The sequence below is a fragment of the Hydra vulgaris genome, chromosome 06 (genome assembly GCF_038396675.1).
Source record: "Hydra vulgaris chromosome 06, alternate assembly HydraT2T_AEP".
NCBI lineage: Eukaryota > Metazoa > Cnidaria > Hydrozoa > Anthoathecata > Hydridae > Hydra > Hydra vulgaris.
Genome location: NC_088925.1, coordinates 26,029,634 through 26,046,584, shown reverse-complemented (window position 1 = coordinate 26,046,584; position 16,951 = coordinate 26,029,634). Strand labels below are relative to the sequence as shown.

The 16,951-nt window shown below is 28.9% G+C and overlaps 1 protein-coding gene across 1 annotated transcript; it reads right to left on the bottom strand.

The window, feature by feature from the left end:
• Nucleotides 1-487: 487 nt before the first annotated feature.
• On the bottom strand, nt 488-15,513 carry LOC136081747 (uncharacterized). Its single transcript, XM_065799717.1, has 3 exons — nt 15,382-15,513; nt 10,306-10,752; nt 488-8,265 (listed from the first exon to the last, which is right to left on the bottom strand). The coding sequence occupies exons 1-3, from the start codon at nt 15,467-15,469 to the stop codon at nt 7,907-7,909; spliced, it is 894 nt and encodes a 297-aa protein (XP_065655789.1). The 5' UTR covers nt 15,470-15,513; the 3' UTR covers nt 488-7,906.
• Between the last annotated feature and the right edge of the window lie 1,438 nt (nt 15,514-16,951).

Genomic DNA, 16,951 nt, shown 5'->3' with positions numbered 1-16,951 from the left:
TTAATTTTCAAAAACTATAGATTTATTAACTTTTTAAAACAGAAAAAAAATATCTTATAACACACTCAGCTTGCAAGTTTAACTAGTAATAAGAATAGACAAAATAAAAAGTAATCTATTTAAAAATTTATTTATTTTACGATGCAAGTGGATATCGCTTAAAAATATTTCTGCTTATTTTATTTTGTAAATAATAACAAATTTAATAATGTAAGAATATACTTCTTTATAAAATATCTCTCTTAACTTTGTTACCACAGTACTTTATGATGAGACTAATGTAGACACTCTTAATTAACTTTATTTATGAGTTAAAACGCGTTTTGTTCCTTTTTGTTAGGTGTGTCCAAACATACGAACGGTTGTGTATATATATATATATATATATATATATATATATATATATATATATATATATATATATATATATATATATATATGTATATATATATATACAATGTATATACTATATAAATGGGAATCATTTTTGGAATCATTTTTGATGAGACAGCAGATTAATAAAAATTAATAATTTCAATTTAGGTTGAGAAATGGTTTCGATCTTTCCATCAAAGGATTGCTTCGGAGTTTCTTTTTTTATAATTTGTTTTATATTCTTAAGATCTAAATACTTTACCAAAGCATGGCTGCATTTAAATTTTTTCGCAAAATCTCTATGAGACTAGCCTTTGCCTTAATGGAACGAATGATAGATTTTGTTTTATGTTCATCTTTGAATCCTTTCATTTTTCTAGCTTCTTTTTCCATAGATTAAGTCTGCTCATAATTATCCCATAAAAATTTAAATGAGGATCAAGAAACATAAGTTAACTTTGAAATGTCAACTTGGGATAAACAATTTTAAAAACAAACGTCTAAAACATTACTTCAATTTAATACTTGTTTACTCATTTTAATCCGATAACAACACCTCAGTTTCTGTGTGCAAAAGTACTTAAAACTAAATTTTTTGCACGCTAGTAAAAAAAAAAAGATATTCAATTAAAAAAAACACTTTTCAAATAATTCAGAATATGATTTCTGTATACAAAATAAACAAAGATAAGTACGTAATACAAAAAAAAAGGGGTTCAAGTTATAAACAATTTTTTTGATTAATGGGAGCACTTAGTTCAATAAATAAATTAGTTAGAGTTCAATAAATTAAATTCAGAAAGAATAGTAGCTAATTCTGACATTGACAAACTTGGAAAACTTGACAAGCCCTTTATATTTGTCATCCACAGCGATTCATTGCGGTGCATTCATGTCTCACAGGAAGTTGAAATCAATGGACGTAAAAAGTATCCTTACATCAAATGGAGAAATGCACAAGCAGCCAGAATTGCAAAAAAACAATGAAACAAAATGTTTACCTGCGAATGCTCATTTAAATGCATCAAATACGCAAATAAAATCTGTTAAATCTAACCCTGAAAATACATTTTTAAAATGTTTTTTTTTTAACGCAACTTCTCTTAATCCGGATAAAATCAACGAATTATCTGCACTCTGTGACATAAACATGTATGATTTAATCTTTATTTCTGAGGTATGGTTTACTGAACTATCTGCTTCTCAATTGAACAACTACTCACTAGTAAAGAAAAATTGATTTGGTCACGGTGGAGGTGTTGCTATCTACATCAAGCGGGATCTAGCTGTCAATGTGGTATTTGAGCGTCATCCAAGAGAGATTTTAAACAACTGCAACTCCGAAAAAATATGGTGTAAAATATAAATCGGTAACGAAATTCTTCTTATTGGTTGCGTCAATAGACCATCTTTATTGCACATAACTGATATAAATGAAAAAATTATTTTGGTTAAGCAAGCTGTTGATAGAAAAGCGTATAGTTGTTTGTTATTAGCAGGTGATTTCAACTTTCCGCATATCAAATGGCACAATGATGACAGGATCGAATTACTAAGTGGTCAAAATAGTGCAGCAAGTATTTTTCTTGATACTTTGGCTAATCATAGCCTAGAAAAATTAGTTGATTTCTCAACATTCGAAGCATCTAATAGTAAAGCAAAAAACATTTTGTAGTTAATTATTATAGACTCTTCAATTTGAGTAATCAACATATCTAGCTCTCTGCCGTTAGGAAATTCGTCGCAAGGTCATCGCACATTGAGATAAGATTATGTCGTCTTTTCTCAAACAATAAATATGACTTTAATAAAAGTGACTATATAAACTTAAGTAAAAAGATTATGGAAACTAACTGGAAGCAATTATTTGAAAATAAAAACACTAATGAGTCCAATGAACTTTTCTGCAATAAATATGATAAACTCAGCACGCAATTTATTCCGTTAAAAAAAGTCCATACCACTCGTAATGCGCCGTGGGTGTACTAGCAATGATAAAGCAAAGGAAGTATTAGCTATGATAAAGCAAAAAAACAGCTGGGCAATAAATTATCTGCGACTAACTAGTGATCAGCGAAACTAATTTGTGAATAAAGGAAACAAAGAAGCCAAGTGCAGAAAGCATGTAAACGTTGTGTTCGAGTATTTGAAGTACAAGTAGTATCAGATAAAAATAATTCATAAAGGGTGTACGCTTATGCTAAGGCACAACAAAATGTTCATGTATCTATTAGTGCTATATCTAATGCAAAAGGTAAAACGTTAACAGAGGGAATACATATCGCAAACAGACTTAACGAAAACTTTAAATCAGTTTTTGTTGATGGTAGTAAAAGTAGTCAGTTACCTATTTTCAGAGAAAGCATTATCAGGAGGACTTAGGTGATATAGTTATAAATTTTGAAGCGATGCTAGCTTATTTGAAAGGTTTGAACCCGAATAAATTTATTGGTGCTGATAACATTAGTCCAAAGGTACTTAAAGAAAACGCAGCTCACATGACTCACCCTCTTACTTTACTTTACAATAAGCACTGTCCGAAGGCTCAACACCTAGAGCTCGGAAACAGTCATACGTCACACCGTTGTTTAAAAAACGGAAGTGGTCTTGATGCCGCTAATTACAGACCAGTGTTAATCACATCATTGTCACGTAAAGTATTGGAAAAGATTATAGGGGAACAGATAACTAAATGTCTTGAAAAAATAAGCTACATCTCACATAATCAACATGGATTATGTCCAAAAAAGGATGTACGTCTAACTTATTGGAGATTGTCCACTACATTACGAAAGCATTAAGTAAAAGAAATTTTGTCGATATTGCATTTTTGGACTTCGCGAAAACGTTTGATAAAGTTTCTCACCGTTGACTGTTTCATAAATTGAAAGCATATGTGATTAATGAAAATGTTCATAAATGGATTGAGTCATTTTTGATTAGTAGTTCATTTTTGATTAGTACTTCACCTAAAACAGCGAACTGTTTTAGGTGAACACTCTAGCGACTGAACCAATGTTCTGAGCAGAGTTCCACCAGAGTCTGTACTTGGTCAAACATTAATTATCATTTATTTAAACGACTTAACAGATAAGATAAAATCAGTTCATAAAATCTATGCTGACACTACACTGTTACAAGAAATAAGGCCTAAGTTTCACGATGCGGGTCGCATGTTCCTTCAAAACGATTTAAACATTGTCACAGAATGGTCAAAAGAATGGCTAAAGGAATTAAATGTTTCAAAATGTAAAGTTATGCACCTTGGAATGGAAATAGTAATCATGAATATGTAATGAATGATGGAAATACATCGCTTACACTTGAGGCAATTGATATTGAGAGAGACCTTGGAATCTTTATTTCTAATAGTTTAAAAAAGAGTCAACGCATGCAGATTGCAACACGTAAAGCGAATATGATACTTTGCCTATTAAAAAAAGTATTAAGATCAGAAGATATGAAGCTTTGGAGTAAATTATACCCTACGTATCTTAGGCCGCATCTGGAATTTGCTGTTCCGGTATGGTTTCCTTACTTAAAAGGTGACATCAAAGAAATTGAAAAAATTCAGCACAAAGCAACAAAAGTACCTCATGATTTAATAGGATTACCTAATGCTGAAAGGTTTTGGCGGCCTAATTTTACTACTTTGGAAACTCGCAGGAGACGTGGCGACTTGATCCAACAGTTTAAGCTAGAAAACGGTTTTGAGGTTATCAATTGGCATAATCCACCAATTCGCAGATCATCTTCCAACGTTCTAATGCGTGAATTCACATATAATATTGCTTGTCACAACTTTTTTACAAATTGTATTGTCAATGGTTGGAATAACTTGCCGTCAGTATGCAAAAAGGCTCCGTCAGTTAAAGCATTTAATAATATAATTGACAAGTTTTTTTTTCTACAGCTGCAAACAGTACATCTTTTAGTAAAGAAGAGCTGCACGTTTATTAATTAATTCATGTTTTAGCAGCTACAAATATTGACTTTTTAGATACTATTTGTCATAGATGTAAACTTTAATTAAATGAAAGCAATCTTTTTTTCTCTTTTTCTCAATTTTGATATCAACTTACTTGCTATGAAATAACAAATGCTTCTTTTTTTTACAAAAGTTTATATTTAAAAACCATAAATTTTTCTAGATTTTATTGGTTTTATATGTTGATTTTTAATATTTGTGATGTTATCTAAAAAGACTTATTTAAATATGAACTTACTATTACTTAAATATAACTGGATACTTAAACTCGTTTTTCTATAGTTTTGGTCTATTCTAAAATGGCTCACCCCTCAAAAATATTTCGACAACTTCCAAGTTCATTGGATTTTTAGGGTATTCATTGCAAAGGATATTATAATAGTGTTTAAAAAAATAGGTTTTCATTTTAAAAAAATGTCAGCTGTTGCCATGGTTACAAATTCAAAGTGGCGAAAGTTATAAATCCTTAAAATTTGGAAAGCTAATTCCCTTAAGTTGGTACACTATTTTTCAATAAAACTTTCTAATATTAGTTATCTACATTAGATGCATGCAATGAACCAAAACAAAGTGAAATATATTATTACGGGAAAGATGCCTGTTTGAGTTTTTAAAAAATTAACGATACTTTTCTATGTTTCCAACATAAATTGAACTTTAGATAAGTTAATCACAGACAATATAAAATATTTAAATCAAACTTTTAGCTCATTGCATGAAAAAAATTTATTATGTGTGTTGTGTGGAAATATCAGGTCAAAGCTTTAATAGAACTAAAGTTACTACATTTCTAAATTCTACTAAGTTCGGAAATAATGCAATCTGAGAAAATAAGCAAAATGTAAATCATTTTATAAAAAGAGTTATAGTAAAATATTATTTTTTAAAGCTTTTCGATTCTAAGCATAATAAAATCAATTTAAAAGGTGTTTTGATAATGGAAATTTATACAACATCTACATTTTCTAAAACATTATATAAAAAGACTATCACATAAAGAACATTTTTTATCAAAAAAACGATATATAACTAAAAAATAATAAAACAGCATATCCAGAATAAAAAAACTAAATAAAACAAAAACAAAATCTTTAAAATTAACTTTAAAATAATCCTTCTTTATAGGTTTTTCCTTCATTTTGCATTTTTTTATCACCTTTTTGTTTTTTTTGTCCTTTAACTTGAAGTCGACGGAGAACAATTTTAACTTCATTATGCTTTGTTGAATTTTTAATTCTTTTGATATTGATTTAATCACACTCAAGATTGGTATAAAATCCTAGAACCATATTTAGTCTTTCATATAAATTAATAACAGCTTTAGCTCCAATGTTAAAGTTAGATGCAGCATCATAGATGCCCAAAGAAAGTTGTTGTAAACTAACAAATGTTGATTTGGGCAAACGTTGCCAACCCATATTATTAAAAGACTCATTTTGATTTTGTGTTTTTTCATGTAAGCACTTATCAACAAGTAAATTACATGTCAAATCGTTTATAACTTTTCTAACTCGCAATGCAATATTTGTTGGCAAGCCTGGACCATGCCTAAACGTGTCAGCTTCATTACTCGTCACAGTTCTTTGATACCTGCATCAACTATTTTTTCCAGTCGGACAGTTTACATGAAGATTGTTAATTTTATTCGATACCACATAGCAAAAACCACTTATAATTCCTTTTTTCATGGTTTATCACCAACACGCAGCCTGAAAGCCAAGCCGTAATAGTTCTGAAGCTTGTCAATAATTGCATTTGTTAGTTTTCCTTTTCCACCTATTCCTTTTGTTTTCATTTTTAGTTTTCGAAAATGGGTTCCTTCTCTCTTTTGTACATGTCCTATACATTCTCTCTTTACAACTTTTATATTGTATATGTTTTCCACTGCAATAAAATTTTTAGAATCACTATCTCCATATAATTCTCTATACCTCGTTTGTGACTTTCTGGATCTTAAAAAAATAATTTTTGTGCCTTCTGTTTCCATAATTGGGGCAGATCCAGTAAAATTTGCTGAACAATGGTGATTGAGTTCTAAATTAGTATTGTCAAATGGGTCTGCCATTTTGTAAATGTTCTCACATTTTTTACAATACCTACTCATCGGAACTACGTCCAAAATTTTACCTGTGTCCATTGAAATGCAACTACATGTTCCATTTAGCGATGAAAATCCTCGTCTTTGCCAGGTTCCATCACTTGACACAGGTACATCATAAAAGTAGTTGATTTTTGGATAACTCTTTTAGTTCTTGAGCTGCATCATCTATAGTTTGAGTGGCAATAAACTTAAGTCTTTTTTTTAACTTAAAAGTAATTTTGTTGTAGTTATTTGATGTAAATGGTGGTGGAAAATTCATAAGTGCAACATGAACAACATGCGCAACTTTAAACATGAACTTTGTTTACATTGAGAACAACCAAGAATTGAAATTAAGTTTGATAAATTAATTTCAATTCTTAAGTTTTTCCATGATAGGGTTGTTAAACGAAATTTTGTTAAAAAAAATTTGCCGTAAAAAAGACCACTCAGTCTATAACTAGTAATAAATCGTTCGGATATCTCCTTAAAAGGAGAGATCCCAAAGATTTGCATTTCTTAAAAACAAGAATTTACGTTTTTAAACTTCAATTTTTTGTGTTTCCTGCTTATTTTTGACTATTACTGTTATATATTTTTAAAAAGTATAATTTAAGCTTTTCTTATATAAATTGTTATTTTTTTAAAAATCTTTTTTTAACCTGAGCATCAAACAAAACAAAAATACCACTAAAGTATATTTAACGCATCGGGCAGCGTCATAAAAACAGTTTAAACAATTGCGTTAAGTATTTACATTCCAAAAATGTCTCTTTTATTCGAAAGAAAAAAGTTTTCTTGTTTACAGCATTAAATTATTCAATAAATAGCTAAAAACCTCATACTTTATCTTTCCGTAAACAGTAAAAACGTTAAAATCAAAGTTTTTTCGCTTAATGTCTTCAAAAATATAAAAATATCTAACATATTATCATCCCTAAAAAACGGCATTTTATGAAAACGAAAGAGTCTAAACTCGCTTTTTTTTCGGATCTCTCCTTAACTACATTGAGCAGTCCTTAAATTTTTTTACGGAAAACACAAGAAATCAAACCGTGTAATTACCTAAGACAATAGTGTAGGTTGGTTATGATTCTAATTATTTGAAAATAAAAAGTAAATGGAAAGGAAGAAAGATATTAGTTTAGCATGAGCCGCTTACCTATCGTATTCTAGGTAGTTAACTCTCTGCAAAATTCTGTTTATAAACCCCCGGCAGGATTCGCTAGTTTTCAAATTACTTAACATTATATAATATTTAATGAGGTTGTGCGAAGTTTAAATTACTTGTTTTAATTTTTATTTTACCTTATAACAAAAAATATTACTTATTTAGGTATTATTTTTACATAGTATTTTAGCCAAAAATAACATATTTACATTTTACCTTTTAATGTGTTTTTAATATGTTAAAGTATGTTAAAGCCAATTTTTTTTATCTGTATATAGTTTTCATTACTTTGTTATATAGCAGAATAGTATATATTTGTAACATCTCTTTCATTTTCATCAGCGCTGACGTAATCGTAAACCTTGACGTAGTCGTAATCCGCATTCTGACTTGTTTCTTCTACTGTATTTGAATAACTGGAGGTTGGTGCTAGATTAACTGATTTATTAACGTTTTGTTGGGGCAAGAGATTTCTAAAATTTATCTTATCAGAAACACTTTTTGCCTCTTTAGAAAAAAAAGCCTGAATGGTTTTCTTCTTATAGCAAAAAATAACTATCGTCAACATCAAACTAGCAGCAATAGTCAACAGACCTCCAATAAGAGCGAAATTTTTCGTTTTAACTACCACATCTGATCTTTCTTTTAAACCTATAACAAAAGCGATTTTTATTTTATCAATTTTCTTATATTAAACATTTTTTTAAATATTTTAACTTATTCTTTTCTTTTTTTTCCTTTTTTAAATATTTGTTTGACTATTAACTAAATTAAAGTTTACTACTTGATTTTGAAGTATTTTAAAGACTTTTAACATAAACCTTCCCTAAGTGTCGCCAGTTAAGAAACTATAGGGCTGGCAAGGTGAAGACCTCTCTGTTACATGAGGTCATGTAACAGAGAACCGCTAAAATTAAAAATTAAACTTTTTAAAACTAGTTATTGTGGCTTTTTAAAACTAGTTATGGTTTATTTTTTAAAAGTTTGAATTCCGAAAATGTTTACTATAACTTTCTAAATATGTATCATGCCTTGTGTATTTACCTCTATTATAATCGTAAGTAAAATCATTGAAGTTTATTTGTGTAATTGGAATCGATGGTCAAGTAATCTATTGTTAATGGCCTTGTATTACTTTTTAATAACTTTATTTGTTCTTTAAGTTTTTTTTTTATTATACTCGATATAAATTTCTTCATAAAATTCATTATTAGGATATTTCATTTGTTTGCAATTTCATTACATTTTTTAAACTTGATTGGTTCTTTGTTATATATCCGCAAACACACTTTGCCATTGACTAGTTTAGAGAAAACTTCTGCAATCTAATTCATAACTAAATTTTGAGTTCCTAAATATTTTATTTAAATTTCAAATATAAAAACTCTTTCGCGGAGCGTTTTGAGATGTTCATTTATTCCCGAGTCTTTCAATTTTTCACAAAAAAAAGCGAGCATTGATGCAGTTTTATCTTTGTTTAGTTTTTTATTTATTTAAGTGCGTATTTACATAAAATAGAATAAACACAAGGATTACAATTTTTTTGAAACTTTGGTTTTCTACTACAACAGCAAAACCCAAATTTTTTTGAAACTTTGATTTTCTACTTAAAACAGAGAAACCCTAATTTTCTTGAAACATTGGTTTTTTTACTACAACAGAAAAACCCAATATTTTAGGAAACTTTGGTTTTCTACTAAAACAGAGAAACCCAAATTTGGATTAGTTGTTAAGATTGTTTTATAGGTTTTATAACTTTCAGCAAAAAATCCAAAATTTAAAAAGCTTAGTTATAAACTTATTCAGTGGAATCCAGTAGAATCCAACAGCGTAGGTATTGCAGTAGCTTATTGATAACTATATTATAATCATAGCAATAACAATCGGCATTATAAAAAGCAAAAATAAAAACCCAAAATGCAAAGTTGTACTTATTAAAGTATAACAATAATATAACATATAACATATAACAATAAATATAACATATAAACATATAACAATAATGTAACATATAAACATATAACAGTAATGATGACGATAATATACAGTTGTTTCATTTCATCAACAAATAAGCTGGTACTTTTAGTTGGTTCCTTAAGAAGTTTGATTCAGAATTTGATTTATTATTTTCAGAGTTAGTGAAGCCAATTAAAATAATTATAAGATAGAAACATTTTTCATGCATTATCATTTTTTACTTACATTTTAAGACGTTTCGCATGTTTTTAAAAATATAAAAATAGCATCTTGTCATCCCTGTAGTTTTTGTTCAAAATCTTTAAAAGCAGTTTATCCATTAACGTGAAATTTTTTTTTATGTATCTTTATAGTGTAGGAAATTACTCAAAATAAGTTACTTAATGACTTAATTTTCAATACAATAACATTACCGCACCGAATCGGTAGCAAAACAATAATGACTACAAGAAGAAGAATTTTTTTAAAAACATTCAATTATATTTAAAAAAACGTGTTTAAAAGTGTTATTTATTTTAACATATTATTTAAAAAAAAAGATAATATTGTTTATAGGATAACTATAGCATAGGATAAATATAGCATAGGATAACTAATTCCTTGTTCTCTAGCTGATTTAGAGAAGCCCCTGATAATTGCTTATTTACCAAATTAGTATCTAACATAATAGCGTAGAGTTAATAAAATTTAAACTAATGTAATTATAAAACATACCTTTAAACTTTATGGTATAATTTGTATAACTCGAGTTTACGAGTGTAAACGGGAATGAAGGTTCAGTTTTAAATGCACACGGATCAACACAAAGAACTAAAGTCCTATAGTTTTTTATTATGCGGTGTTTTTTTATACCCATACAATCAAGTATTTCACTGTCAACTTCATTGAAAATAAGAACTGACCCTTTAGATATTTGAAAATTATTTGCTACGTACGAAGTCAGATTAATTTTCTTTATTGTATTTTCACTATTAGAGAGATTTATTGTGTAGTTGTTTACAACAACTTTATGATTTTTTTTTTCCAAAACTACTAAGAGGACATCGTTTATGCCTTTTAGTTCAAATAAAACATTGTTGACTCCGATTGATGCCTTCCATTTGTCATCATTGCAGAAAAATTGTTCGTACTCCGACCCAGAACGTTCAGCGTTTAAAAATACTAAAAAATTAAGAATACAACATTACAATACTAATTTTTTAAATATACATATATAGCAATAATTGGAACGTGTTTAATTAAGTATAAGAAATGTAATCAAGTCCAAAAACAGAAAAAACAAATTTTTACCAGTTTAAATAAATCACTTTAAGAAATTAAATAAATTTTAATTTAAATTAGTTAAAATAAAGAATATTTATCAGTGCTTACGCACGATAAAGATTCCATCAAACAAGATATGTGGTGTATAAGAGAAAAATGAGCAATTTCAATCTCGCTTAATAAATAATTGGACTGCTATAAATACTACCCAAATAAAAAAGGAAGTAAAATGCCTGGGATTTATTTTAAAAAGATATTGCCTTTGGTTCTGTTTCTGAGCGAATAAGGTTTGCTATTAGGAGGAAACTCTAATTTTATTGGCAATTTGAAAAATAGATATTTCCTAGAAGTATTAGAACTTATAGCCCCAGTACGAATCGATACTGCATGATCGAAAGTAAAACAATTACAAAACGAGAAGAAACGATTTTAAGCCCATTACCTTTCAGCAAACATACAAAGCAGGTTTATTTTGGGTTGCGCATAAAAATTTGTCGAGGCGATTGTTAACGAGATTACTCAGACATAATACTTTTCAGTTATTGCTGATTCAAGACCTGACTCGTTAATAAAAAAAAACTGTTTATGCTTCGCTATGTAGGCGAGAGTTGCCTTAATTGGAACACTTTAGGAAAAAATATTTATTAACCAAAGATATCTTAACTATAAAAACATTTATGAATTAAATAATATAAATATACAACCCTACTATGCTTTTATTAATGATTCGACTCTATTGATCGCACTCTTATTGGATATAAACTTTGATTTTTCAAGGCAACATTTTGTTCCAATAAAGGCAACTGGTCTCCTTGAATGGAACACATATATTCTTTAATTAGAACAGTTCTAATATTTGAATAAATTACAGCTATAAAACTTATGGCTCAAAGAAAAAAAGTTAATTGATTAGCTTTTTAATAAAAGATATTTAAAAGATATAATAACAAATAAAAATAACAACAAATATTTAATCCTTTTTTCGCAATTCATAAGTCTTTTTTTCTTGCAGCTTCTGCACTTGGGATGGTAGTGGTGATATGTGGTGTGCTGTGGTGGCAATGGTGATTTTATTTGATGTGCTCAATTTCATTTGGTCCATGGTGATTGAGTCAAGTGCTACTTTGCTTTCCTGTAGTTTTTGCAATAGTTTGGCAGTTATTGGATTTAGTGTGAGCTTTTTTTTTTGTAGATTTTTTAATTTGTTTGGAAGCTATTTGATTTAGTGAGTGCTTTTGATTTCTTGGTGTAATTTCTAGAGCACGTCTATATGGGGAGCTTGTAAGATCAGCCGCCTGAGTTGTTCGTGATCTTCTTTTTTTGTTTTTTATTTCAAGTGAAACCACTGGCAAAAGAGACAAAGTTGAAACTGAAACATGACATTTTAATTTTTTTTCACTTGATTTATCTGTAGATAGTTTTGTCATCCCATCTATAATTTCAGATGACTGAAGATTGTTTGAAGGACCAACATCAGTAAATGAAGAGACTGTAAAATCAGAATCAGTGAATACATTTATGTCCAAAGGCCACAACCCACTAGCCTGAAATCCTTTCATAGCAATTCTCCATGATGCTGCCTGACTATATGCGTCACCAAATAATTCTGCAACTTGCCAAGTTGTTACTGGTTGTGATATATGTGATTGCATCCAAATTTCGCAAAGCTTCATCATAGTATGTACCAAGTGGTCCAAAGAACGCAACGTCTAATGGTTGCAGTCTGTGTGTAGTATGGGGAGGTAGTGATACCATACGCACTCCAGCATTTCGTGCTAGATATATCGCTGCCAAATTTTTTGAATGTGTAACATGACCATCAAGTATCAACAAAACTTTTGATTGTTTTAAAGGTTTAACAACTTTAATGAAATGATTGAGCCAATCTAAAAAACCTTCATTTGACATCCATCCTTTCTCTTGAGTACTAAATACAGTTCCTGGAGGTGCACCATTTGTTATTTCTGGCTTCATTCTTTTGCGTTTATATATTATCATTGGTGGAACATAAAATCCTGCTGCAGATACACAAACTACCTCTGTTACTGAATTTCCTCGTTCACTACTAGCCATAATTCCTACTCGTTTTTTGCCCCTTGCACTAATAGTTTTTATCTGACCATCTACTAGTTTCATCCATATTATAAAGTCTGTCTGGAGTTAACTTTTCTTCCATGTATAACTTTGAAAGTAAATTAAAGAAAGATTGCACTCGCTCTTTATTAAAACCTTGTGCACGTGCAATTGATGTTGATTCAGGCCCACGAAGCGACAGTGGTGGATGCCTTTGCATAAATGCATAATACCACTTTTTTCCTGCCATTCGTGTTTGTTTGTTAAAATTACGTGTGATGTTGTTAGCTTCCGCAATATCAAATGCTAGACGACGAAGATCATCAATCCTTAATCCAAAGTACATCGATTCTAATAATAAACAGTGATCAGCTAGTTCTGTTTCAATTTCATTAGGTAAGGTGGTAAGTTGACCATGAAATTTCACATTTGCAACAGCAACTTTGTTTTTTTCATTTATATGCCTTGACAAAGTTGCTTTTGGAATACAAAATTCATAAGCGGCTTCATTTAAGCTGATTTCTTCTTGTTTTATTGCTTCAACAGCCTTTTTCAAGTTTTCTACTTTCCATTTTCCATATTTTCTTGGTGTTTGCATCTAAAATAAAAGCAAATTACTATGAAGATACATAAGGAGAGTTTTATAATCTTATTACAGGCTTATTTTTTCATATATTTATTTGTTATTCATATATGATTAAGTTAATTATATACTCATTATATAATCATTATTTTTCATCATTTTTGTTTCGTTAATCATTAACTATATAAATCAAAATCTATATAAACTATATAAAGTTTGCAACTTTATATATTAACTTCTATATACAGTAAAAAATTTATGCTGGGTATATACTTTATGTTGTCTTACAAGTTTATCCGTTAAATAGAAATGTATAACTTTTGTAAAACTTTTACATTTTATTTTTTACTAAAAGATAAAATGATTTGTTAATTAAAGTATACGATGTTTACAATCAACTTTATATCCTTAGACTATGACTAGATTTTAGACTATGAAAAAAATTTTGTGAAAAATCATTTCATACTTTAAAGCAAGACTAAATACCAACTCCAAAAAAGCAACAAATGTCTAACAATAATACTATGTCTATAAAAGAAATTCGCTTTAAAAAATATTATACAGTCGGACTAATTAAATTTTCTGATAATTCGGACGTCAAGTAGCGTGTTATGAGATGACATCGTTTCAATTACGGCAACTTTTAAAGTTCCATTCTGGGCAACATGGGACCATGGTGTTGTAGCAAAATATTTACATACAAGTAACAACTTACGATATAAGCTCTTATTATCACATAGACTTGAAACCCTTAAAATTTAAAATTTTAAAAAAATTATCATCAAACCCAATATCGTTAAGCTTCTGTAATCGTTTAAATGCAAGGATAAAATTAGATCGCAAAAGTTTTTTTCTTTAAAAAAAAGTAATTTTATTCACATACGTGCAGTTTTTAAGTAAATACTAGAAGTTTCAAAAACTAAAGAAAATTATTTTCTTTACAAGAAAAAATATTCATGAAAGTAGAATAAGTTCCAGTTTCTAAATAAAGCTAAGTGTTTCAATTAAGGAGTTGTTCCAATTTCGGCAACTCTCCCCTAATACTTTTTGTGGAATATGAAAAAATAGTTCATAAAGATAATGAGATGTTTAAAGTTTGTTATTTAAAATAGAAGAACAAAACTTTGACTTCATATTGTAGCCATAGTGTGAACTAAATAAAAACAAAAAGTTTAGTATACCTAAATTTTTAATTGTAGATGATTCAACAGATTTCAAAAATAAAAGCATATTTTTATCGAAACAAAAATAAAACAAAAGAAATCAACATAAAACAAACAAATAGATAAATAGCTTGAATAACGTTAAATAATATCTGATTTAGGTTTGTTCATAATTACGCTACACTTAATTTATTTTTAAAAAATTGGAGTTGGTTTTTTTACTCGCCAATAACACATTTGCTTGGCTATAACATCATTACTTAAAAGCTCTGCGAAGGAAAAGTTGTGACGTTTACGTTTTGTTTTTAAATTAAATTTGGCGTTGCATGATTTAAAGATCAAATTTTTCAGACGTTTAGTTTTCAAAAATTTAAGGAAAGGGAATACAATTCCTCATAACCTATCATGACGAGGGGGAACCGTAGACCTCTAAATTTACCAATAATGTTTAATGGCTCCAATATAGTTTTATTTTAATTTTACGAAATCTCTTTTTTTTGCAACCAGTCGTTTAAGAACTTATGCATTTTAATTTTTTAAATTAAAAATTTATTCTTTATAACAACTACCTTTAGTCAAAACTTAAACGTAAAAAATTATAATATAATTCTTATTTTCTTACCCCATTCAGTTTGTTTCATTTAGTATTTATTTTTTGAGTAAAGTTATTCAAATTTCAACAAAACAGACAAATATAATAATTTTTACCTAAAGTTTCAAGTTGCGTCTGAACTTCATAAAACAGGAAAATAACTTCTATTGCTAAAATATAATTACTTCTTACCAGTAAAATCATTGTGTATCTCTAATATTTCGTTGTTGTTGTTTTAGGCTGTAAAAATTACTTCAAAGGTCTTTTAAAACTTTTATGAGATTAATTTACAGACGTCATATCCTGTCTGTTGGAGCAGAAAAAAAATGTTTCTTTTTTAGAATGACGTAATTTTTTTGTCAATAAAACTTAGGAATTAATTACGATTAAAAGATCCGAAAATATTTTCGGAACTTGAAAAAGCAAATTTCAAATACATTTTTTTTTTAATTAAACTGAATACTTAACGATTTTGTCATCTGATCACGTTTTTATTTGAAGAGTTAAAAAATAGATTCAAAGACCACTGTGGAAAACTTTGACAAAGTTCTTTAAAAAGTTAGTAAGTGTAGCTTTTTTAAAGAACTTTTTCTCTTAAGTAAACGGTCTTTTTTGAAAGTTAGGAAAAATAATTGTCTTTCATTTTATCTCACATATGCTAAAATTGTCACCAATTTTTTTAAACATGAAACTTGACAGTGGTTAAATTTGAGACTAGAGTGCCATAAACGTTGTTCATTTCTTCATCACGTTCTTTGCGCGCGCTACTCTTCTTTATTTATATGAGAGAAGGTGAAAAATAATCATTTGATCTTTTATAAAAAAAGCTTATTATCATAAATTACAATAAAGAGGCAAGTTTTAACTCTTTTAAATAATTAAACGGTCGACAACACCGGGATAGGGGGTGGGCCACGGGATACTTGCCCCCTACTTTTTGTTCTAAAGGACCTTTTTTGTATTATTAGAAAATTCTAGATATAGGAGACTTTTTTTAAGAACTACGACTCCCCCCCCCCCTTCCACTTTGAGATCCGTGTCATCCAGTGGCTGGTTTTAGGCGGGAGAGGGGTATGGGGTAGTAGTCCCCCCCTCCCAACAACGGGACTTTTTTTCAAAAATATTCTTTTGTAAATTGAATATTATACAGAATTAGACTATTATGCTGCCGAATGAAATTGACTATTATACGTAATTCTACGCAAATGAACTTGACTAAAGTACAAAAAGTTGAAAAAGAAAGTGAAAATATACGGACCTTTTTTTTTTTGGCGAGTGACAAAAACCCGCCCCTGGTGTTGTCGGCCCTGAATTAAATATACTAAATAAATCCGTGTTTTATTAAAATTTATTTTATTAAGTCTTTTTATATCCTAATAAACCATAGGCAATAGAACATAACCAGTTATATTGCTATTGGCTATAATTAATTCACTATGTTTCATCAACTTGGTTTTACATTTTGCAACAAAATTAATTTTAAAGTTTGGTGGGCTTGATAAAACTTGAGGCGTATTCAAAATTCTACATCTTGTTTGTTGAATCTTGTTTGTTCTCAGTTTGAATGATATAAGTCTTAAATGAAACTATAATTAATAAGTTTAATATAGATATATGCAGCCAGAAATTTAGAACTATCGCCAAAGCTCACATTAAAAATTACTTTTTTTATAGAATCGCAAGCAC

Bases quoted from the DNA above. Each gene is read 5' to 3' on its own strand.
- LOC136081747 (XM_065799717.1), bottom strand. From the start codon at position 15,469: ATGATTTTACTGGTAAGAAGTAATTATATTTTAGCAATAGAAGTTATT. The intron at 10,753-15,381 runs GTAAAAATTATT...TTAATTTTTTAG, and splicing joins GACGCAACTTGAAACTTTAG to TATTTTTAAACGCTGAACGT. The intron at 8,266-10,305 runs GTATGTTTTATA...CTTTTGTTATAG, and splicing joins TTATACCATAAAGTTTAAAG to GTTTAAAAGAAAGATCAGAT.